This window comes from Nanorana parkeri, unplaced genomic scaffold (genome assembly GCF_000935625.1).
Source record: "Nanorana parkeri isolate BGI_ZX_2015 unplaced genomic scaffold, ASM93562v1 scaffold39, whole genome shotgun sequence".
NCBI lineage: Eukaryota > Metazoa > Chordata > Amphibia > Anura > Dicroglossidae > Nanorana > Nanorana parkeri.
Window position 1 is genome coordinate 750,929 of NW_017306307.1, and position 23,847 is coordinate 774,775.

The following is a 23,847-nucleotide window of genomic DNA, read 5'->3' on the forward strand; positions in this document are numbered from 1 at the left end:
ACTGTACCTTCCCAGATCAATTGGAGACCTGGTCTAGGAACCAGGGCTTATGCTAGGTGTTGCTCTGGTCCTCTTCTCAGCCAGAAGGACCATGCACTACTATTCATGCTTGGATTTTCTCTATGGTCCTGGGCATTCACTTATCCAAAGCAAGTGCAAAACAGCTCTAGTTCTGAAGGGGTGAAGCAGAGTCTCTTTTTGAGAGGTGCCTTGATTCTGCTTCAAGTCTGTCCTCTAATTTAAGGCTTTCTATTACTTTAGGATAACCTTTTGGCGCATATCCTTTTATTTTTAGCAAAGTTAAATAGGAATGAGCAAATATTAAGAGTTTTTTAATTTGCCCCAAATTTTGGGGAAAATCAAGAAATTTCAGCAAAATGTATCTATCTTTTTGCAAGGAAAAATGAAAGTGGTTTTGGTGTTTCTAAGGTTGCAGTGGGTTTAAAAAGTAATGGCTTCTCAGTAACCCCGTTATTTTAGTTTTGTTTTTCAAAGAAAATAAAAACCAAGTTAAAAAAGCAAAATAAAAAGATTAAAAGTGATAAAACACACATAATCAAAGACATGAATGCACATTTAGAAAGAACATTGAGCATTGAAGATAATAATCTAAACTATTCTGAAGAATAAAAAAACAAATGTCAACATCAAAATTGGAAATTTTTACAGCTGCAGATTTGCTAAAATCTCTTACGGGTGAATGTAGATAAGAAGGGCATAATGAGACATGTACAATCTTTCTCAGGACTGTAGTAGAGTACCTGGTCTTGGCTGACAGCAATTATAGAAATAGAATTGAAAGAATTCAGAGCCATGTTGGTGCCGCAGATTTTGGGCTGAACTACACAGGAGCGTTTTACTCTGAGGATGAAAATGAACCTTTATCTGACAGTTGCCTCATTAGAAATTGATGTTTTGCAAATGAGGCAAGTGCCAATAAGATTCTAAATCTCACACTCACGTATAATTAAAATCTTGTGTGTGTTTGAGCCTTTCTCTTCATACAGGATACTCATGGCTGACTGTGGTTGCTCCTCAAAAATTGTAAACCACCTTCTGTAAAATGCTTGTTTGCAAGGACCAGTGAAATCAGTGAAGTGGCTATACAGATGTATAGTGACTGTACAGCATTACAATGCCTATAGATATGCAGATTTTGAGGACAAGATCATATTGTTCCTGTCCGTTCTACATTGATTTAATGATGTCAGTATAAGCTAGGTCACCTTGGAATAATCATTCATTGTATTCATTGGACTTCTAGAACGTATAGAGGTAACAGCTAATACCCCTTCCATGAGGATTTTATCAAACAGTAAGAACATCATGTGATTATGTCTTTATATGCTGAACAAAGACCTAAAGCAATCCTGTTAGTCACCTGATAAAAAAAATTACAGTGATCTCCTTTAGTAGAAGAGGTATTATATCCATTATAAACCGGTGTGCTGCGCTTGGTTTTGTGATGCGTGCTATGTTTAATCTTTAAATTATGTGATGTTTGTGATACCACAGACTGAAAACAGTGCAAGTGGTCGAATCCTACTTGCAACTATATGCAATCCAAGAGTGCGTATGTGCATGAATATTAATAAATATACGTGTCATATAAATATGGTAAAAGTACGGATGTAAATACTAGATAGTTAAATGTGAACCAAGGTATTATATCCACCTCTTACCTCTCCAGTGGTCCTTCTCTCCTACCTTCCCCCCATTCCCCTACTGCAGCCTCCACTGAAGCATTTGACCTTCCGGTCTTTTAGCTAAGACCATTATCGCTTCTCAGCCTTTTGGCTAAGATCAAGTGTAGTATCTGTTCTTATCAGTTTTCGGAGAAGAACAGCAACTTCCATCAGACACGGATGGTTGCTTAGTATTCTCTGTAGTAATAGGTGGGTGCCGGAGGGGTTTCCGTTCCTCCTGGGTTGACTCTGGCCTGGTTATGCCGGGGTTGTCCCCAGTTGTAGGCAGGAACCCCTCTGTTGCTAATGCCTTCTGGTAGGGATGGGGCTGCCCTTGTCTGGCCGGAAGGTTGGGGAACGCAGAGAGCCGTGGTGCTGTGCCTCCTGGGGATGGTGTCCCAGGGTGTGCCAGACCCCATTGTGATTCACTAACACTAGGTCACGAAACTCCATGATTTTTCTGCACTATGCATCTTAGGCAGGCCATTTGGCTAGCCTGGGGCAATTTTTTACCTGGGCCGAAAGTCTGCCAGTGTTTTCCACTGGCACCTTATTTATTTTACGCACTTATTTTATGCACAATTAAGCACCTTTTGACCCCACAGAAACGGAGGGTGCGGGTACCTCTGGACCTGCCCTGTTGTTAGGGGAGAGGTTCTGTGACCTCTATGGGCTTCTCTGCCTCCCTCCACCTTTAGGGGTTTCTCTTCGGAGGGCCCCTATCTAATACTCGTGGGACCTGTTTCAGCAGGCCCCTGAGGATCGGGGTCCACCTGGCTTCGGCTAGATGAACTTGGGTTGACCTTGCCCCTGTCAGGAGCCTTGCACCCTGGGGGGTTCAGGGGTTTTCAAAGCCCTTCCTCTTTTGAGGAGGACCAAAGCACCCTTGTGAACTTTTTTTTCAGTGTGCTGTGATTTATATGGTTCACTTTTTTTGTTCACGTGATGAAGTTTGTCTTCGTATGCACGCATCACTGGACTAAAAAAATTAAAAAAAATGTACACTTCCAGCAGTGTTGGATGTCTAACCCTCTACTGTGCACACAGGTTCCTTCCACAAAGCCCTATGTTACTACAGTAAACAACAGTAAATGTGTGGGTCAGAGAATGGAACCACACTTAAAAACTGTCAAAACCACCATAATTTTTTTTTTTTTTTTAATCAATATTTCTTTATTAAGCATTTTCAATTTACAGAAAGAAGAATCCATAACATAGCACAATTGCGTACACTTCGAAAATAACTTGTATATTGGTACAGTATAGTATATAACATTGCTATACTAAGTAAGGTGTGCTCGTTCTAGCGCCTCTATGGGATAATTTAATCATCTAGATTGACTCATATACTTGAATACATTTCACCAAATGGCAAATATTTCACTGACATAGCCAAATATACTGTATGTGGAACTTCTGGCAAAGGGGAAAACACCTTCTGTTGTTCATCGCTAGTCATATAATAATGTATTGTATTTAACAAATCACAATGGAAAGTCATAGGGTAAGCTTTTCACTGGGAACCACAATGCCAGAATTAGTCAATCTTCCCTGTAAATAGCAAGTGCAGTCGCGTTTTTTTCATAACACTTTAATATGGTATTTATTTTTCTGGTAATCAGCGGCTCCTCTGGAAACAGGGGCACAATGTGATTGTGACTTAGCTGTATACATTTAAATGGAGAAAAGAGAAATACTGAATAGTATTAGTGCATCTATCTGCGCTTACATTAAAATGTAAATGCACATATTTAATTCAAATGTAATTATGTAAATATAAGCCTCCAAGGCACAATTTATTGCGTGCATATATGTAGATGAGACTTAAAGTTAGCTAGAACCCCAAGGCCTATTTAGAATTTTGCCTCGTAAATTTGCACTTCTCAGAGGGCACAAGATATTAAAGCCATATAGTCAAATCTTTTGTAAATAATACACATGCAACACATATAAGTATATTCAAGACATATGTTCTAATAAGTGTAATAGTAGCTTTCCTTTGTACAGTTCCCAGGGTGCATAATTGCCTGATATAGAGACTTGCAACTGGGGATTTTCCAGTATAGTAGAAAAGCCCACCCCTGCTTTTTGTTACTTTTACACCCCTACTGCAAGCAACGGATATCTCCTGATATCCGCCTCGTACAAAGAAAAGATTGCCATTGGGGTCCCCAAAAGTTGTAAGAACCCAGCATGCAATTCAGCTTGGTGGCAACCATGTAACACTAATATCAGAATATCAGCTTTTGTTCAATTTGACCAGTAAGGGTTTCCCTGCAATTTTCCCATTGCCAGAGGTCCCCTTAAAACCAGTATAAGCTGTCTGTTGTTAATCCTTTTTATAATTACATTTGTATCCTATAGTTTTAGCTCAAAGGTACCTTAGCCAGCCAAAAGACAACAAACTTAGGTGCAAGTGTCTCATTTCTAGTGGTTTCCCTTTAAACAGATATAAACCATCTATTGATAATCCTTTTTATAAGGACATAAACATAACTATGTTTATTCTTACCAATTTAGCTCAAAGGCACTTTAGACGGTCAACAAACGTAGCCAATCATAAGACATCATAAGAGCTCCGGCAGTCCTCAGAAACAGCTGTCAAGAGATGAGCTGTCCTTGGGTTCAAGGGACAACTTATGGGAAGCCATAGAAATCTACAGCTCAATAGAAACTCTTCTGGCACATCTCACAGCCTGTTTTTACTAAGGGTTATACATAGTGCATCCCTTTATTTTGCCATTATTTTTCTAAATCAATAGTAAGTACCTAGACTAGAGAAATATAATAGACAGATCATTGAAACATTATTGTAATGTGTAGCAGACACAGATGTTGAAAGCACTATAGGGTGCAATGTTTCTGTCACAATAAAGAACTCAATATTTTCCTCCTGGAGAGTTTTTGGTGCTATAAAACATTTACCTTCTAATTGGCTTATATCTATTTCCCTACTTATTATCCGCATGGATTCTGCTCAATACTCATTCATGTTCAATCTGCCTGCAGTCACTGTTTCCTTATTGACTGCTGTCCATCATAGCAAATGTACAAGAGCTCACTGTTAATTTGAATAAAAAATAGTATCAACAATAACCTTCTACTAACGCCTACTTCCTATATATTTAAAGTGATATTAATGTCAAAATGTTTGTAAGCTGTTTCAAATGCTGATGAAATCACATAAAATGGATGCTGCTCCTTGATGTTTAAAAGTTTTTAGTTTCCTGCAGAATCAGCTGGTCCCCTGAGCACTGGTCCTAATATCTTGTGTTAAGGTGGCTCATTTCCCTTGCAGGGTCCTAACAAAGGTTCCCACCCTTGTGTGTGCCAGTAAGCTGTATGTGTCTCTACAAACACAAGCCAGTTGCTTGGTCCATCTCCCTTTCCTTCCTTCTCCAGGCTAAAAAATGGACAGGTCACAGAGACTGCTTTATCCTTTGTGATCTTTTACTCTGCAGGAAGCTGGCCTGAGAGAGATGGAGCTGATTGGAAACCTGAAGACTGTAGGTTTTAGGGCAAAAATAATTTGCCATTCAATGTACTGTATATTTGTTTGATCTGGATTCATGTGTGAAAAAAAATTTGAGAGTTTAATACTTTAAGGTAAATTACATTCAAATATGAACATCAAACATAAATATATTTTTTACAGGATACAGCCTACATATCTGGGCATTTTTGTGTAGCCTTCTACGTCACTCTGTCTGCCATTATCCTTGTTTTATGGTTGGTCCTTACTCCGAATCCATGAAAATGCAAGCCGACAGGTGTATTAGCTCAAGTATCAGATCCATGGAGAGAGCGCCACCCTCTGTCCATGACTATATCCACTACCAGGACATAAAGTACAATCTTGAACAGACCATACTTTTGTCAATCGATCCTGATTCCCTTCTGCCAAAAATCTTTTGAGCAATTATTCCTGAAATTATAATTCCTTGTCTTATCATGACGCGGTAGTTTTTTTGCGCCGCTTGCTAGCCCTTCCTATCCATGTCTTTTATAACTGAAGTCCTTAAAATCCGTAGAATCTTTTAGAACAAATGTGGTCTCTCTGGTTTCCACACTAAAGGCCTATAAAACAACCATTAAAAAGTATGTATCATCCAACTAGCTACAGCTCAAAAATGGGAACAGACCAATTGATTATTAATGCTAGAGGAGGACAATTTCAAAATCTCTATAAAGAATTTAAAACTAACCCCTAGGATTCCCTCTTAGAACATATCCAAAACAAACTGTAACTTATGCCTCAAAGAACAGGCTGATGATAATAAGATGGATCACACAAAAATATTACCTCAAAAGCAGCAAACCAGACACAATTTCAGCCAAGTAATACACCTCATTACTCTTTACAGAAGAAACTTGACCATTAACCCAACAATTATTTTAAAATATGATGTTTGCCAGACTCCACATACATGATTTATCACTTCTTTCAGTTACCCCTGGTATTGCACCTCTTCTTATGAGTGCAGTACTCTCTAGACCTCTATAATTGTTTGCACTGCCCATAGGAGCTGAGTTATTTACTTAAAGGTCTTTGCAAATGTCAAGGGGGCACACTTCGCATCTGGAGTGAAATAGGCTTAACATCCACATACAGAAAGCCTTCTTCGCAGTGAGAACTGTAAAAGGGTGTGGGATAGGGTACCTTGGAAACTTGTTCTAGCCATCTAAGCTGATTTATTTTAAAGAAGCTAAATGCACAGAATATAACTGGATATTAAATTATGTATTAAGTAAAAACACCATAAACTGATGATCCAGGGAATATCTGATTCCCTGAAAGGATCAGGAAGGCTAATTGGACCATGCTTTATAAGGGGTTTGTGCCTTACTCTGGATCCACTGTGGGTCTAGGATTCTGTATATGCTGAATTCCAATGTATGTATTTATGTATATGTTCATTTTTCTATTGCTTGGTCTTTTTTCCAGAGACTATTCCGAGTTCTTCTATGTGAACAACAGCAACTAAGACCATTGTCGCTAATCATTGTTCTTTACATGTGAGGTAGCACTGATCCTCGTAGGAAAGGGTTCTCTGTGGCTTCTCTATTGGTGAAGGGATCTGAGATTTGTTGGTCTCTTTGAGGTGTGATGGCACAATGGGGAAGGTGCGGTGTAAGTAAAGGTCTCAAAAACATCTGATAGTTAGAAATCTTGCTGAAAATGTGTGTACAAAACATAACTGTGTTTCGGGATTCAACTTCTCCAAAACAGACAATCATGAGACTTGGAAGTTGTCTACTCTAAACTACCAGGAATTTTTGCAATAAATAGGCACTATGGTCACTAAAACAAAATTACCACTATTTTTCAGGACTCGCATGATACATTCCTGAAAGGCAGGTCCCCTTGGATAGCTTACACTTTGCCTTTAGAATTCACTTCTAGTCTTATAAAAGTCTCAGTTAAAGCTGTGATACTGGTGCGTTTTTTTCTCAGGGCGGGTTTCCTAATGGTGACAACAGTGAGCCCTGTCCATGTAATATGTGTTGAAATGGCCACTTGTAGTCTCCATTGGAAGACTGCATGACAGGATGACAATGCAGGAGCATGATTGGGAGGCAAGCAGAGTACACTGTCACCCTATACCAGGAAGTGCCCAAACAAGGACCTTCAAGGAAGGACCATTATATCCAAAAATACATAAAACCTGCGTATTAAAAAAAATTATAATAATAAAATTACTTTTGAAATGTCATGTTATTTTAGTGAATTTATCTTCATACACTTTAAAAATGGAAATTGGGGCAGCCATATTTGCATGCAACATATGCAGCACTGCAATGGCATCTCATGTTCCATAAAAAAATCAATGAGTGATCATAATGTACTGTACATAATGTACATAATGTAACTTTATTTAAAGGTATCTGTGTCACTGGACCTTTTTTTTAAAAACTAGAACTAAAGGCAAAAGGTATTTTTTTCATATTTGGATAGAGTGGTGAGGGTAAGGCCTCATTTACACTGATAAGAGCCTGCCCGTACAGATCCGTGCGGCGTGCACGGCCGTATCAGGCCGCTCCCGGGAAGGACAGGTGCTGGGTGTGATTTGTATGCAGCAGCCTGTTCTTTTCTACGGGAGTACGCCGCCGTACATTCACCCGAACTGCACATGGATCCTGTCTGCGTCCGAGCAAGGACACCCGCACCTGCATGGATGTGCAGTTCGGGTGAATGTACGGCTGTGTACTCCCATAGAGAAGAACAGGCTACTGCATACAAATCACACCCAGCACCTGTTCATCCAGGAGCGGCCCAATTCGGCCGCGCACGCCGCACGGATACAATGCTGCATAAAAATCACACGCAATACCTGTCCTTCCCAGGAGCGGCGCGATACGGCCGTGCACGCCGCACGGATCTGTACGGGCCGGCTCTTAGCAGTGTGAATGAGGCCTTAGAACCGTGGTCTTTTATTTCTGTGTTTTCCCCATAAGGGAGATTCGCTCTCTGTAATTGTCCTGTCAAAGGTATTGAAAGTGAGGATAAATTCAAAATTTTTAGTTGCTACCAGAACAGGAATAGAGGGGAAATCAACCAATGGGAACATTTGTTCCCATGATATCTGTCTAAGTATGGATTTCCTTCACATATAAAAAAACACGGCAACAAAAAAAACTAAGATGACAGTGGTTTTAACCCTCTCCTACTCTAGCCAAAATAAAGAAAAGTTTTGGCATTAGACATACTTTAACCAGTTGCCGTCCGCCCGTTGTAAAAAAACAGACGGACGGCACTGCAGCATGGCGGGTTGCCGTCCCCAGACGGCATTTTTTTCTGCGGGCGCGCACGGGCAGAAAAGACCCGACCAATGCAAACACCCGTTACCGGGTGTTTCAGTTAAAAGCTTTTAAAGCGTCGCCTATGGCCAATTTTGGGTATTATGGTTTTTTGAGGTTTCGCGCGTGCACGCAATTCTAAGGCTTGACATGTTTGGTGTATTTTTACCCGACGTGACCCCGTCTTTTATATTTTACCAAAAAATTGGGTAATAAATGTTTTATCATTTAATATAGGGGAAATAGTTTTTTTAAAATATTTCTTTCATTCTCTTAATTTTTCCTTAATATAGTAAAAAATAAAAAACCCAGTGGTGAATAAATACCACCAAAAGAAAGTTCTATTTGTCCCCAAAAAATGATATAAAATTAATTTCAGTACAGGGTTGCATGACGGAATAAATGTCAGTCAAAGTACCGCAGCGTTGAATACTGAAAAATGGCCTGGATGGGAAGGGGGTTTAACACCGCGGATGTCAACTGGTTAAGTTTATGCTGCACTCTCCTGCCTTAAGTGCTCCCATCAGGTGTTCCATCTTGTAAAATATTTTCTTGTAGTAAGAAAGGATGGGAAGGGCACCATATCATATACAGACAGGTGTACATGCCTTATTGTACTCCCTTCTCTACTGTACATTGTTTTGGATAGTAGATGTTACCTTGCTCACAGACTCTCAAAGTCTTTTACATTACTGTGCTGTTTCAATTGCTTCATGCATTTGAACATAGTGTACCTTCCAAGACCCATTCTGTGCAGACAGTATGTCAACCTGCTGAGATGATAAAACTAGCAGGCTGTGTCAACTCAGGAAAATTCATAGTTAAATTCAGACTTGACAGGTTAGAGAGATGTTTTCTGAGCATTCCCTAAAGGTGAAAGAGTATCACAGAACTATATTCTTCCTAACTCTGTAGGGAAGGTTTTTTCAACATCGGGTAAAATAAAAGTAACTAGAGAGCATTGGGTAGCAGGGAGTAGCTACTAAGGGATGGTCTAAATAGGGTATAACAAGAGGGGAACAAATTGGAATGTACCAAGGCACAAACATAGTGTAGGAGAAGGATTAACCCCCTTTAATAATAACAATAATAGGATTTAAAAAGAACTCCATGAAAACCTGCAAGGATTAATAAAACAAATTCCTGGCGTTCTTCTTTAAGGTTACTCACAGATGTAACTGCGTTCTGGACAAAAATAGGTTAAGAAACTCTGCCATGGGGCAGTGTACATTTTAGTATTGATTGGATCGTTGTGGACGTTCCTGTATTTCTAATGATCTTTTCTGTAAATGTCAAAGTCTGGATAGAAATCTGAAGGAAAAGATTGAAGATGCTAATTGTAGAGTTGGCTCTGCTTTGTGTATTACTCCTGAGAGATTCATTGAAATGCTGAAAAGGATTATAGTAAGCTTCAAATTAGAAACATTATGCAAATAAACCCCTATATAGGTATATTCAAAGGGAGGTCGATTTTACCAGGGAATAAAGAGTCCCTGTGGGAAAAGAAAAACCAGCAGTAAAACAATCAGGACCAGGTGCCTTCTATACGTTCTTTCTTTAGATCTAATATTTAAAATGCGAGGTAAGAAGTGTGCTTTCCACCAAACAGATAAAAGCTATGAAAGCTATTATTAGCTCAGTATCCTACAACCACATGTAATGTCCCTGAACACTTTCCTGGGCCGAAATAAGTTTTACAGCTTTGGTCCCATACACTTTTGGCTCCCAGCATCGCTTAAAAGAAATATCTACTGATGTGGAGAAAACATTTTGTTTTCTCAGAATCTTCATACGTTTTGTTCTTTCCCCTTTGTAGAGCTTTGGGTGGAATAAAGCATCCGTTCCTAGGTCCACATCTTACCTGGAACTAGAACTCATTATTATTCTCAGCTTTCCACAGGCCTTTATATTTGCAAGCTGGCTGATGCTTAGGCTTAGGCCCTTCTTGTTCTCAACAGTGGGCACTAAAAATCCCTGATGCTGATTTCTCTGCATGTTGATAATAAAACATCTTACACTAAGATTGTAAGCCCTCCTTACCATCTTGTCTTGAATTGTATTGCGATTGTAATGTCTTCCTTATATTGTAAAGCGCTGTGCAAACTGTTGGCGCTAAATTAATCCTGTATAATAATAATAATAAAAATTATAATTTGTTAAATAAAATATTTTCCTGTAATTTACATTGAATGTAATCCTACTTCCTCGTTTATTGAGGCACTGTCGACATGACCAGGGCTTCTCAGCTGCCCCCCCGGCGAAGGCTATGTCACCAGTGTCTTGTAGGGAACTCTAATAGGTAAACTGTAAGGTCTGTGTTGGGAAAAAAAGAATGAATGAGCCCATTCCGAATTTCAATGATTATGTCTGAAAATCTCATTTTAATTGCAGCCTGCCTTAAAGCTGAAATCATTTTCTGAGTATGCCTTGAGCAGCAAAAGGTTGACAGTCTCTCCGGCGATGCTTGGATTGCTAATTTTCTCCACAATTACCAAGTGAATGTAACTTGCCTTTTAGATTATAAAAGTGTTCTGCATTGCTTAGCAATAATATGTAGTGGATGATAGAGATTTAATCAGATCCATCTTAGACAGAATTGAACTCTTAAGTCTTCTTTCTCTCATTATCCCAGCAAAGCAGCTTATATAACCCTTCCTCGCTCTTCTTGGTGTTTGTGTTTTGAATGTGTGGAATTTCAGCTTAATAAATGACTTCTTCTCTATAGCTATGTATTGCCGGCATGTCTCAAGGTTTAAATCAAAACCTTTGTCTGGATGCTAGCAGGTTTCTGAATTGTCATTAATTTTTTGTTTGCTTTAGGCATTGCTTTTCATAGTGTTGTCCGTAGCCCCGAATTGCTTCCATTTTTACAGACTAAAGGAAAAGTTCATTTTTAACCCCATTTTCCATAATCTCTCTCCAACACTCTCTGAAATCACATTGAGATTTTGGTTATTTGTCAAGATTCTGATGGCTTTTTTTTTTTTTTAAGATGACCATAGACCAAGCTGCAACAGTATTCTGACCAAGTACTTGTTTACAAAATGCTAATCTGAAGATCTTTGTGTTCAGCTGGAATTTACAAAGAATGCTTTAGCTTCCCTACCCTTAAAGCTTAGGCAAATCAGCAAGGTCAAGTACTTTCCTTTTTTTTAACCCCCGCTGCATTTAGTCATCCATAGCAAAGGAAAGCCCAGTGTAAGTTAACAGGTCTATTTATAAACAATTTGCAGAGCCATTGGCCCTAAGAATCTCTATGAACGTTCCTTCTGTGTGGATGGATGCACAAAACAAGCATTCTTGTTATATTTTCTTTATGCCGTATGTATTTTCAAATGTCGTCTTGTAATACAGCATTACTACTTACTTCCTATGCTCCTCAGCTCCATCTAGTAGCCATAATGCAGTATTACAAGATGACATTTGAAAATACATTCAACTTATAAAGAAATTATAACAAGAACATTTGTTTCATGCATCCATTCACACAAAATGAACATTTACAGAGATTCACAGGGCCAATGGCTCTGCAAATTATTTATAAATAGACTACAAAGAGGCACTGAAATTTGTGGCTGGAGTTGTAACTTATTGACGCTATGGATTTCCCATATGAGAGATCTGATCAGTTCAGCATTGTCGAATTGAGTGAAACACATGCTTCTCTATTTTCGTCAGCTCCCAGTGTTGAAGGCAGGGTCAGAGTGCCACCACCAGGGCCTGTAGTCATACAAGCTTGCCCAAAACTCCATCCATCTGTCTGGATAAGCTCCTTTGCACAGAACATATTCTTGTTTTTAATATTTTAACTGGACTTAGAGTATCCTCTAAAATAGAGTTTAAGAGATATCTATATTTTAATTGGTAATAGGGAAATGTGTGTGGCCAATGATTATAAAATGGAAAAGACAACTCTTCGTCTCTCCCATCCATAGACAAAAGCCTACTGTGCCTAATGATAAATTTGTTGCGTGGGTTTTTTTTTGTTTTGTTTTTTAGGTTATGGATAGTACTGAAAGAGTTCAACCCTCTATTTTAGATTTACTTATACCAATTGGAGATACTTCTCTTCCGTTCTGCTGCAGTGACACTGATTGTTGGTAGTGATTGACAGCAGCAGAGGGCGGGTGCAAAATCTAGTTTGCTATTGCAAAGTATGAGTATGAGTATGTACCTCATACGTTATATAGCCCCACACTTTAAATCCAATTCTTCTAGTTCCAGCTGCAGAGCCCGGTCCTGTCTTTGCCTATAGCAGTGGTTCTTAACCTGTGGGTCGCTGTGTGATTTCTGCTGTGCTAGGTGAGAGTCCTCCTCAGCCCTCTCCTAGCGCAGCATCTTCAGATGTCGCTGCAGCAGCTGCTTCATCCCTAAATTTTACCGTTGGAGTCACCACAACTTGGCAAATGTTACCAAGAGGTCCCGGCCCCAGAAGGGTTGAGAACCACTGCCCTAACATGAAGCCAGTGAGCAAAAAAGAAAAACTGATTCCGACTCTGAAATAAAAAACTAAAATGAAAAAGCTTTGGCTGAAGTTTGTTTTCCAAAATAAACCATTGCAGCTCCTTTAGACTTTTCTCAGTGCTTCCATCTTCTCATGATTCTGCACTGTGCAGTTCTCCCCCGTTGACAATGATGGCTATGGTTGGGAACACCTGTCTGCAATTTTAGAGGAATAGAATTAGGGAATCCAATAAAGTGGGAATTTAGGAACCATAAAGATTTAGCAAACACAGCCTTTAACTTGATAAGGTAAGACAATAAAAGGCAATTAGTAGATAAGCTGTAAGCACAAAATAGTATTGCCAGGAGTTAGGCTTTAATGTGAAGTGATATGGGTTACTGACCTTTATACTCGCTGCTTTGTGACTTTCACTGTTTATTGAATAAGCATCTAGGTGTATAAATCAATACTCTTTTGCAAATGTAAGTTCTTAAGTGCAAAATGTTCAATTTTCAATTCATTCCATTTTTGCATGAAATTATAATTTAACTAAGAATTTATATTTTATCTCACGAGTCATTATTTTATCACTGCCTTGAATGGTTCCTTTTACTGTTCTCAATAGACTCCTCATGGAAACACACACATAATGCCAGACAGCATTTAGCACCACGCATATCTTTTTACACCATATTTATTCTGTATTGCAGGAGGTATGAGCAATTCTCCACGACTCTTCTTGCTGATTTTAGTATATGTGAATGGGCCAATGGGTACTCACCTAATATGGAGGGTGTCATAGTGATGAGCGAAGAAATGGGCAAGTAGATTTTCTGCTGACAGTACATATTTGTGCAGTCCATGGCTTTAGAAGTGAGCTGTAGCATCATTGCATGGATGCCCTAATGTTTACTACATTAAGAGCTAATGGGGCTCATTTACTAAGGCAAATAGGCTGTTCACTTTGCAAGCAAATTTTCTCCTAACTTAGAAAATGTGTTGAAATTCACTTTGCAAGAAGAATAAATAATAATAATAATAAAAAGTACTTTTGCTTGCATATGATTGGATGATGTGAGTCAGCAGAGCTGCACCTCATTTCCTAAGCTAAGGGAATATTCACTTGCAAAGTGAAAATCCCATTTGCCCTTAGTAAATCAAAGCCACTATGGCAATGATAAGTCCATGTCACACAACAGTGGTATTATTCTGGGTATGGATGCATTTAAAAAGGAAGTTGAAGAATACTTCAGTCAAGCAAAAAGTTATTATGCGTGAAATCGATGCAGCTCCAGGATGATCAAACTGCTCCAGACCGTATAAAGCTAGAAAATGATTATAAATGGTATGAGTCACCATGTAGTCATCGGAAACAAATCCAGCGGAAACAAATCCAGCCCTGTACTAAAATGACTGCAAATTAAACATTTATTCTGGTTGGTTCCTTGCAGACGATACAGGTACTGCCTTTAAAAGACACTTTGATACACAAAGCCTACTATGTTAACACAACTATGATGCATAGAAAGTCTCTGTTCTTATGTTATATTTTATTATATATATCTTATATGTGTATATATAAACCTTTGAATGTCAAACTATCATTGCTGTGCAAAATATATTCTTTTATATAGATATCATCTAGTAGCATCATAATGGCTTCCACTGTGCTTTTTAATTGAAAGTTGAATGTCTTCTATTTTTCAGGTTCGTCAGACAGGCCAAAGAAGACAAGCCCTGAATGTGAGAAAGCACATTGATCAAAATGTTCAGCACTAGGAGGTCAGCTTATGGTTTTACTCTTCAGCTTGTCTTTATTCTGTCAGCACAGAGGCTTTTGGGGAGAAAATAAATATAGCAGATTATAGGTTTCTACTGTTTACGGCTAAGAAATTCCTTGCCGACTGCTATTACTTGTTATTTTATTTACTGTATGTACAGTATTTAAAGTGTTATGCCATCCATTAATTGATATCTCAGTTTTGGGTAGATGCCAGCGGTTTGAAACTCTTGAGGATCTCCATGCTTGATTCTGTAGTCCGGACCACCTTCCGAAGCAGTCATATGGGTTTCATCTTCTCCACCCTCCCCTTATTTAATTTTTATTTGATTTAATATTATATGGCAGGGAACAAGGCAGGAGTGTGCAGATGCTTGGAACTTACTAACTCCTACACGCTGTAAAACGCTCAACATGGGAAAACCAATAATTGCCTATGGGCATGGTTCCCACCTGGGCGTTTTACAGCGCGTAGGAACGCGTTGTAAAACGTCCTACGCCCAAAGAAGTACAGGAGCTTCTTTGGGGCGTATTTGCCGCGCGTATCCATTAGGATACAGCCGGATAGCCCTCGGAAATGCGCGTTTGTCGCGTGTTTCTTTTACCGCAAACCACGGTAAAAAACGTGCTGCAAACGAGCATATTCTGTACGCCCAGGTGTGAACCCAGCCTAAAAGTTTTTAAATTACTCTTCCATCACTTGCTTTATACTTGGTCCTGGGATGGACAGAGTAGCATCTTCGGATGGGGCTCAGCAGTGGTAGTTCTTGTAAAACTTTCTTGACAAGTTTACCTAAAGTAGAACTGAAGCCAAAACTGTTCTTCAGTTTTGGATAGAGTTAGTTCAAGTTGTAACCCCTTTCAGCTCTTTTTTTGCCATCTGTGTCTCATTGGTGAGATTTCCCTTCACTTCCTGTCTGAAAGTCCCAACAGAGAGTGCAAGGTAATTCCTCCAAAGTGGAATAAATCCCTGTGGTCAGCAGGGTCACCAAAACTAATGCCCTACTGGAAGATTTCTTCATCTATTACTGTTCTGGCGGCAACACCAAATTTGGGATTTTCTTTCACTTTGACTGATAACTGGTAACAAATAGAGAGGGTGAATCTCCCTAACGGGGACACATGCAGCAAAATAAACCTGACATGTGTTCTAATCCCTTTCCACTCTATGCAAACTTAAAAGAAAGGTTTTGGCTTCAGTTGTACTTTAAATATTGTGATTATCAAGAGACTATAAACTAGTTTAGGATGCACCCCTTGGTGTTCATTTTTAAAGTTTGGATGGACTGATTCTTTAGGCAGACATTGCATTTGTTAAAAACCCAGCTGAAGTCACGGAAATAGATAAGCAATCAGATAGATATTATAGCAAAACCTAATTTCCATAGCCTCACCACCACTTTCCTGTTATAGCACTGTGTAAGATATCTAGATATGATTGCTCAGGCCAATACATATCAATGTTTGACCATACTGCCCAGTACACTTCCTAATCTACTAGACTTGGTCAGCACTACAAGTCTATGTAAGAATGCTTGTGATGAGGGGTGTGACCCTTATTCATCTATGCCAGCATAGAGCTCTGAAGGGGAGAGCAGCCTAAGGGCCGGGGCACACCTAGGCAACAACTCACCGTGTGGCAATAGTGCATGATTCCGTGTGGATTGTTGCGCGGTCAGGAGTCGTCTAGGTGTGCACCGATCGCACTGTGGGTGCCATTATTTTCTAATGCTAAATGGAAAATTTCCTGCTGCGATTCCGCCCGTGCTTCCAAACACAATCGCGGCTAGAACAGCCGTGCATTGTGCATCGCAGAAAAAAAGTGCATGTACCTTTTTTCTGTAATCGCCTCGCAGATGTCACCCCATTGAAAGCTGCGCTTCAATCACGGCCTGCATTGTGCAGGACCGCGGGATGCGCGATCCAGGATCGCGTAGGTCTGCACGGGGCCTTAAGTGTATCTCTGGTCAAAACCTTTTTTCTTACATTTTGGATAGAGTGGAAATTGCTTAGACCCTTTATCAAGTTTTGTATTGCTGCATGTGTATGTGTCCATGCACCTCTCTATGTGCACTGGCAGCCATAGTCGTTGAAAATTTTTAGGGTTGTCCCAAGAACAAGAGGTAAGGGGAAATCTTCCTATGGGTGCACCGTAAATAACTGTCTAAGAGGGCAGTTCCCCTCACTTATGGAGTTTTCCTCTACTTTCTTGTGGTGTCTCTGGGACAGGAAATTAAAGGAGAACTATGGGGTTAAAGTGACATTAAACCCTCTGATTTTTAACATAAAACAATGCTGTAATGTGTGCCTTACTGTAATCCATGGTTGTTTCCCTTCTCTTTGCTGCTCTTCCTTTTAAATCTGTTTCTCTTCTCATGCTGGGCAGAACTTCTGTTTTGCAGCAGACTGCCTTGTCTCTGAAATGGATACATGGTGTCTGTGTGTAGGTTTGTAACCTGAGCCAGCACTACAGGAAGAGGCACTCAGCTGCAAAGGGAAGTTCTCCCCCAGCATGAGAAGACATGAGGATTTAAAAGGAAGAGCAGCAAAGAGAAGGGAAACTACCATGGATTACAGTAAGGCAAACATTACAGTATTGGTTTATGTTAAAAAATCTGAGGGTTTAATGTCACTTTAAGGCTTTTCCCCATAGTTCTCCTTAGGATAATGGGAGGACACAAACTAGCGTCCTCCCGTCACCCTAAGCTCAGTATACCGCGATCTGCTGCTTGCAGTATACTAAGATGCCGCAGCTGTAGCGGATCCCGACAATTATGTCTGGATCCGCCCAGCTGCGTGACTGACAGCTGGCTTTGCCTATCTAGAGGCAGAGCCAGCTGTACCCGCCCCCTTCCCCGTCCGTTCCGCCAGTCAGCGCTGGCAGATCGGAGGGGGGAATCCAGCCCCCCCCTGGATCGAGAGGTGAGCGAACGCCGGTATGTGTTCGCTCACTTCCCGATCTGCTGAGCCGACCTGTGACAGTCTCATTGTCACAGGTCGGCTAGAACTATGAGGTGAGCGAAAATCACTCGCCTCATAGTTCTCCTTTAAGATAAATGTTGCCAATGTACACAGACAGCAAAAAATATCCTGGTGGGGGGTTTAACCCTTTCCTACTCTATCTATTATATTCAAACTGTACCAGACTATAGAGTGAAAATAATTGTGAGACTTCAACTAAAAGTGTGTGGTGTGATATTATTATCATGCTGTAATAATGCTGCACAAACATATGTGGAAAAGGAAAAGCTCTACAATGAAATTGAAATAAGCAAATAAAATAGTTTCTTTCAGGAACAGAAGGAACCCGTCTTTTAATTGTGTCTTTATATGCGATGGTAAATGTTTTATTGTATCGTGCATATATTTGTTGAGCATTACTACTGCATGTTCACTGCTTACTTAATGAGTCACTTTAAGTAAGTGCATTTGTTATTCATTTAATAAAACCATAGGTGACCAAACTGTAATAAATCCACTACTGACATATCACATTAAGAATCTTTATTTTAAATTTTGGAAAACAAGCATAAGTGCATAATTATAGCCATAGAAAACCCGTTAAAGGTCCCAGCAGCACAGGCCTCTAGTACTTTCTGGCTGTATTAAGATTTATCCAGACAGTAATAATATTTGGTAAAAAAAGAAAAATTGAATAAATTGGATGTTCATGCAGTTCTGGCACCTGCATCAGTCTGCTGTAAAAGCAATTACTGTGTCACACTGTCTGTTTTAAATGAATGCAGGTCTCAGCAATGGGAATCTTCATTTAAAGGAGACCCGTGGTGAGAGACGATGAAGGCTGCCATTACTGCTTTCTCATTCTTCATTTGCTTGTTGGCTGGATGTGATTATAACCCCCTGGCCTTCGTTTCACTAATCTGCAACAAGTATCCAGATAAGGACTTCTGACGTTTCTCTGTTTTGTATTATTTCTTTACCTGTTCTGGCTCAGTGACTTAGAAAGTATAGAAACCAGCACCATGAGAATCAGGCAACCAGCATTTCAGGAGGAAGTCACCAATGGAATTCTGCATATTTATTTTAAGATTGGTTTATTGAAAAACCCAGTTGAACTTTCAGTTTAAATCATCTAAAAAACATCCAGGTGCATCAAATCAAAAGGTGTACAGTTTTACAGTTGGTTCTTTTGAGAAGAACCATTGTTCTCTGTGTGGAAGCAGTGGTCTCCCTGCAGAAGCCTGGCAGGCCCCCTGCTGAGTCAGAGATAGAGCTGTCCATGTAGCAAAGCTCATGTTCATGAAAGGGGACTCAGACCTCTGCAGAGAGGCCACTGCTTTCACACAGATGGCAAGTGTCCTTCTCCGCAGCTTGATGGCAGAGCCGGTGGCGTATCCAGGGCATGGCACATATGGCACATGCCTTGGGCACCACTTGAAGAGCCGGTGCAACAAAAGTTAGCTGAATAATGAATAATGGGGTTGAATAATGACAGTGGACTGTCACTTTCATTATTTAACTTCCTAGCTGCTGGTAGTTGGTTGGTTGTTAGGACACCAGGTGGTCCTAGCAACTAACCAGTAAGAGAAGGTGTTGAATAATGACAGTGGCAGTCTGGTGTCATTATTTAACCCCTGAAGCTGCCAGCTATTTGCTAGGACCACTTGACGTCCTAGCAGCCAACCACCAGCAGCCAGGGAGTTGAATAATGACAGCCAGTTGACATACTCTGTTGGTGGTTGTTTGCTAGGACCTCCCTGCAGCCTAGCAACCAATCAATGACGTGCTGCCTCCCCAGTACCCTCCCATCCGAGCATTCCAATTGACGTGCCTCCTGCTGCCCACCCACCCGTCTCAGTCCGCCCCCCGCCTAAGTAAGCCAGTGCACACATAAGGGCAAACTCTACACTATCAATTAAGGGGGGACTCTGGGGAGTCTGATACTGTAACGCTTCCGGGCTGGTTCAGTTTGGATCACAGCTACAGACAAGTGTTGCTTCTGAGTTCCCTTTTAATTAAAAGGTTCTAAACCCTCCGTTTTTTGCCTATATCTACTGCTAGCAAGCAGTAGATGTAGGCAAAAAGTAAAAAAAAAAAGAAAACACTTTAACAGAGGTTTACACTTACCTCGTTATCGCTGCGCGCTCCCGCGCCGAGAATCAGGAACTGCTCGTGCGGCCGCAAAGGATCTTGGGGCGGGCGCATGCGCAGTTCGGATTCTCGGCCGGGAGACGAGCAGAGACGCAAGGAGCATAGGACTCAGATAGGTGTGTGCAATCAGTCCAGCAATAAGGTAATGGCACCTCAGTGATAGCAGCAAAATGATATATAGGTAGGATGCAGAAGTTACCTCACTTCCAGCAAAAGAAAAGCATAACTCTATGATAATGTTTGAAAAGATCAGGTTAATTACTTGCGGTTCAGCAGCTGGTGTCACTGCGGTTGCTATTGGAGACAGCTTGATGAACAAGAGGATGCAGCAGTATAGTTGCTATTGGAGACAGCTTGGCAAATAAACAGATACAGAGTACGTTGCTATTGGAGACAGCTTGGCAGACAAACAGAAGCAGCAGTACGTTGTTATTGGCAAATGGACAGAGACAGCAGTACGTTGCTATTGGAGACAGCTTGGCAGACAACAGATGCAGCAGTACGTTGCTATTGAGGCAGCTTGACATATAGACAGAAGCCGCAGTCCGTTGCTATTGGTGACAGAGTGACAAACAGCAGATGCAGAGGTATGGGATCTATACTTGCGGTTCAGCAGCTTGTTAGGACGGTCAACTGCAGCATTCAGTTAGTTGGTCTCAGGGTAGCTTGGTCAGTGACACTGAAGCCAGGGAGGAGCGGAGTGCCTGTCAGTAGAGTTACAGGCTCCAGAGAGTTCAGAGAGGAGGTGAGGCGAGGCTTGCCGGCATGTTCCTCTTGCACGAATGTCGCCCAATTGGGATTTTGCGGCTTAAGCCACTGAGGAGGGAGAAGTCAGATGACAGCCCGGGAGTGAGTCACTCCCTGCGCCGACCATGGACTGCAAAACAGGTGAGTATGTTACAGATATAAGGGGGGAGACTGGGTACTGAGTCGCCAGCGTCCCCCCTTACATTAGAGTCCCAAGCATCCCCCCTTACATCAGAGTCCCCCATTACATCTGAGTTCTTAGAACTCTGATGTAAAGGGGGGTCTCTAGGGATGCTAATATAAGGGGGGACTCTGATGTAAGTCCCCAGAGTCCCCAGGCACACTGAGTCCCCAGAGTCCCCCCTTACAAAGGTGTCCTTCCTTACATCAGAGTCCTCCTTTACATCCATGTCCTTAAGTCTTAGATGTAAAGATGTAAAGGGGGTCTTTAGGGATTCTAATATAAGGGGGGACTCTGGAGATTCTGATGCTAGGGGGAACTTTTGGGATGCTGATTCAAGGGGGACTTTAATTTATGGCTGTGTAATGGGGATTCTGATGTAGGGGGGGGAGGGGGGTCTCTGGGGATACTGATGTAAGGGGGAACTCTGGAGACTCTGATGTAAGGCGGGCTTTGGGGACTCTGATGTAAGGCGGGCTATGGGGACTTTCATGTAAGGGGGGACTCTGGGGACTTTTTACATTAAAGATTTGAGTTGATATTATGGTAAAGTAACCCAAGATATCTGTGTCAGATTTATGAAAAGAGCACAATGCCAGTGCTTGCCATGTTTTTTTATGTAGATATGCCTCTGGGCAGGGGGCAAGCCTTTCTATCCTGGCTGTGGCTGTTTTTTGTTTTTTTTTAAGAAAACCAAATATAAGGCTTTGCACACCTGTTTTCATGAAACTAAAATCTGTTTAGCTGATTTAAACTGAAAGTTTTATTAGGCTTTAAGGAAACCAGTAGTCAAAAAATATGCTGATCTCTCTGCTGCTTGCCCATCTGTCATGCTGTTCCAATTAATTCAATACTTTCCATGGCACTGACCTGAGACACATATCAGATCAGGATTTCTGACTTCATGGTTTATCATTTGCATGCTTGTTCCCAGTCATTCCCTCAGGAAGTATTGCAGTAAGAGACAGCCAGGCGGCATTTTTAGTAATAGGTCAGTAAAAGCAGGCTCTGCGTATCTTTTACTACAAGTCCTCTAGATAAAGGGGTGACCTGTATTCATTTTGTTTGGAGCCTCATTTTACAATAAATCACAATTAAGTTATCCAAGCACAACTAGATTTCTCGTGTTCAGCCTGTGAACTGACTGTAGAGAATCAATAGATTTTCCCATCCAGGCTAAACAGCGTGGATAGCGAAAACTTTACTGCTGGCTATTGTATTCAGGAAGCCGCTGCACCCGAAGCTATCTGAATACCTGAACAGTGACTGCATCTAATAGGACGCAGTCACTAATCAGCTGATAATTTTCAGCCTGACTTTTGTTAAGCCAAGTGGTGTATGCATGACTCTAATTTTGGCTGAATACGCAAGAATCAGACAAATTGTAGAAATGTATGGCCAGCTAGACACACGGCAACCAACCGATACAAGCATGCCACTAAAGTTATGGATGTATTGGCTATTCCTGATTGGTTGGCTAGTGTAGGCAATGCATTATATCTAATTGGGCACTGTTATGTTATAATGTTATGTCACATTATGTGTTTGCATACCTCGTCTTAATGGGAAGATTTTCTTAAATGTACTTGTGTTATGCATTAATGTCCTGTAGCTCTTGGCAGCTGGCTGAGTTCATGCAGAAACTGGAAATGTACTGCAGAACGTATTTACTTTGTTGCGGAGTGACACATAAAAAAAGTTATTGTCATTTGTTTTTGTTCTAAACAAACAGCCATTTATTTCTCCATGTACTTTCCAAACTGATTCCTGAATGGGAGGGTCTGGGTTCATTATAACCAGCTGGTGGACTTTCTGTGTTCTAATGAGGAACGGTGCAGTGTCAGCATCCTTTTAGTAGTAATTAACCCTTAGAGAGTATCTCACCAAAAATAAACTCCTATTGGGATGCCTGAAATTGTACTTGTATCTCAGTGCAGATGTGAGGGGGAGGGGGGAGAGGGGGGGATTCAGTCAGCTAATCAGACACATGGGAAATTACATTTCTGGGGTATACGGAACGCCTCTAGGTTGCCATATTATTTTTCATAATAATATATAATAAAAGAGTTTGTGTAGCTATTTTATATTCATTTTTATTAGAAGTAGAGATTTCCTTTAATTTGGTAAAAAGGTAGTTGAGAGAATGTTACATGTATGTTAATATTTTGGACTAAAACAACATGGCCATAACTAATCGTTTATTTGGACTGTCTATTTGTTGGCACATTTGTTGGCTTTCGGCTAATGTGTCTTGGCAATTAGGTGTAAACCTCCCAATGTAGTCAAAAAAATAAAGCACATACAGTGGCTCTGATGAAGGGGGGCGTTCCCCAGAAACGCGTTAGGCGTTAGCACCGAAGGTTACCGTGAGGCGGCAAGCCAGCTGGCGGATCTGTGTGTTCTGTGCTCCAAGTTATACGGGGGCCTTTCTTCTCCAGATTAAAGGAGATTTATGCTATTTTATTTGCATCGTTTGTGAGTATGCTTTTTATCATTTGATTTTTTTTAAATAAAAAATGATTCTGCACATGTCGAGGCGCTCTGTGCTTTCATTGTAGATTACTTTTTAGGCAGCCTGAGTGCATCACACTAATGAAAAATAAACACTGATTTGGGCTCTAAGGCCAATCTGTACAGAGGTAAAGGGAAAGCACGGTTTAATTTGGTAAGTTCATATTTAGTTATGATTGCAACCTTTACCATTTGTAATTTTTACTTTGAGACTATCACAAGTTTTCTGCTCTTCCATAGTTCAATCTCTATATTTGAATTCAATATTGAGATTTTGATATTATTTAGTAGAGGGAGCTCTGCATTTGATTCACACAGAGACCATGCTTAATAAATGTTAATATACAGCAGTGATGTGCGATCAGGGGAGGCAGGTGAGGCAGAGCCTCAACAAGTATTATGGAGGAAAAATCTGACAGCTGACAGCTTTTTCTCCATTCAGATGCGCTTCTATCACGTTACACAGCAAGGAAAACCTCCCCACTGTGTAAGCTGTCATGGACGGAGCGCTGCCTGTTAATTACAGGCAGCGCTGCATCCGGCTTTTGACAGGTAGTTAGGTTACACAGCAGCTGACTTTTTCCACTGC

The 23,847-nt window shown here is 40.7% G+C and overlaps 1 protein-coding gene across 1 annotated transcript in view; it reads left to right on the forward strand.

The window, feature by feature from the left end:
- The window catches only part of OXR1 (oxidation resistance 1), a 388,393-nt gene that overhangs the window by 61,024 nt on the left and 303,522 nt on the right, over positions 1–23,847 (forward strand). Inside the window, exon 2 of the mRNA XM_018570890.1 lies at positions 14,635–14,709. Within this exon, the coding sequence (XP_018426392.1) occupies positions 14,693–14,709 (17 nt within the window). The 5' untranslated portion in view covers positions 14,635–14,692. The remainder of the gene's footprint in view (positions 1–14,634; positions 14,710–23,847) is intronic.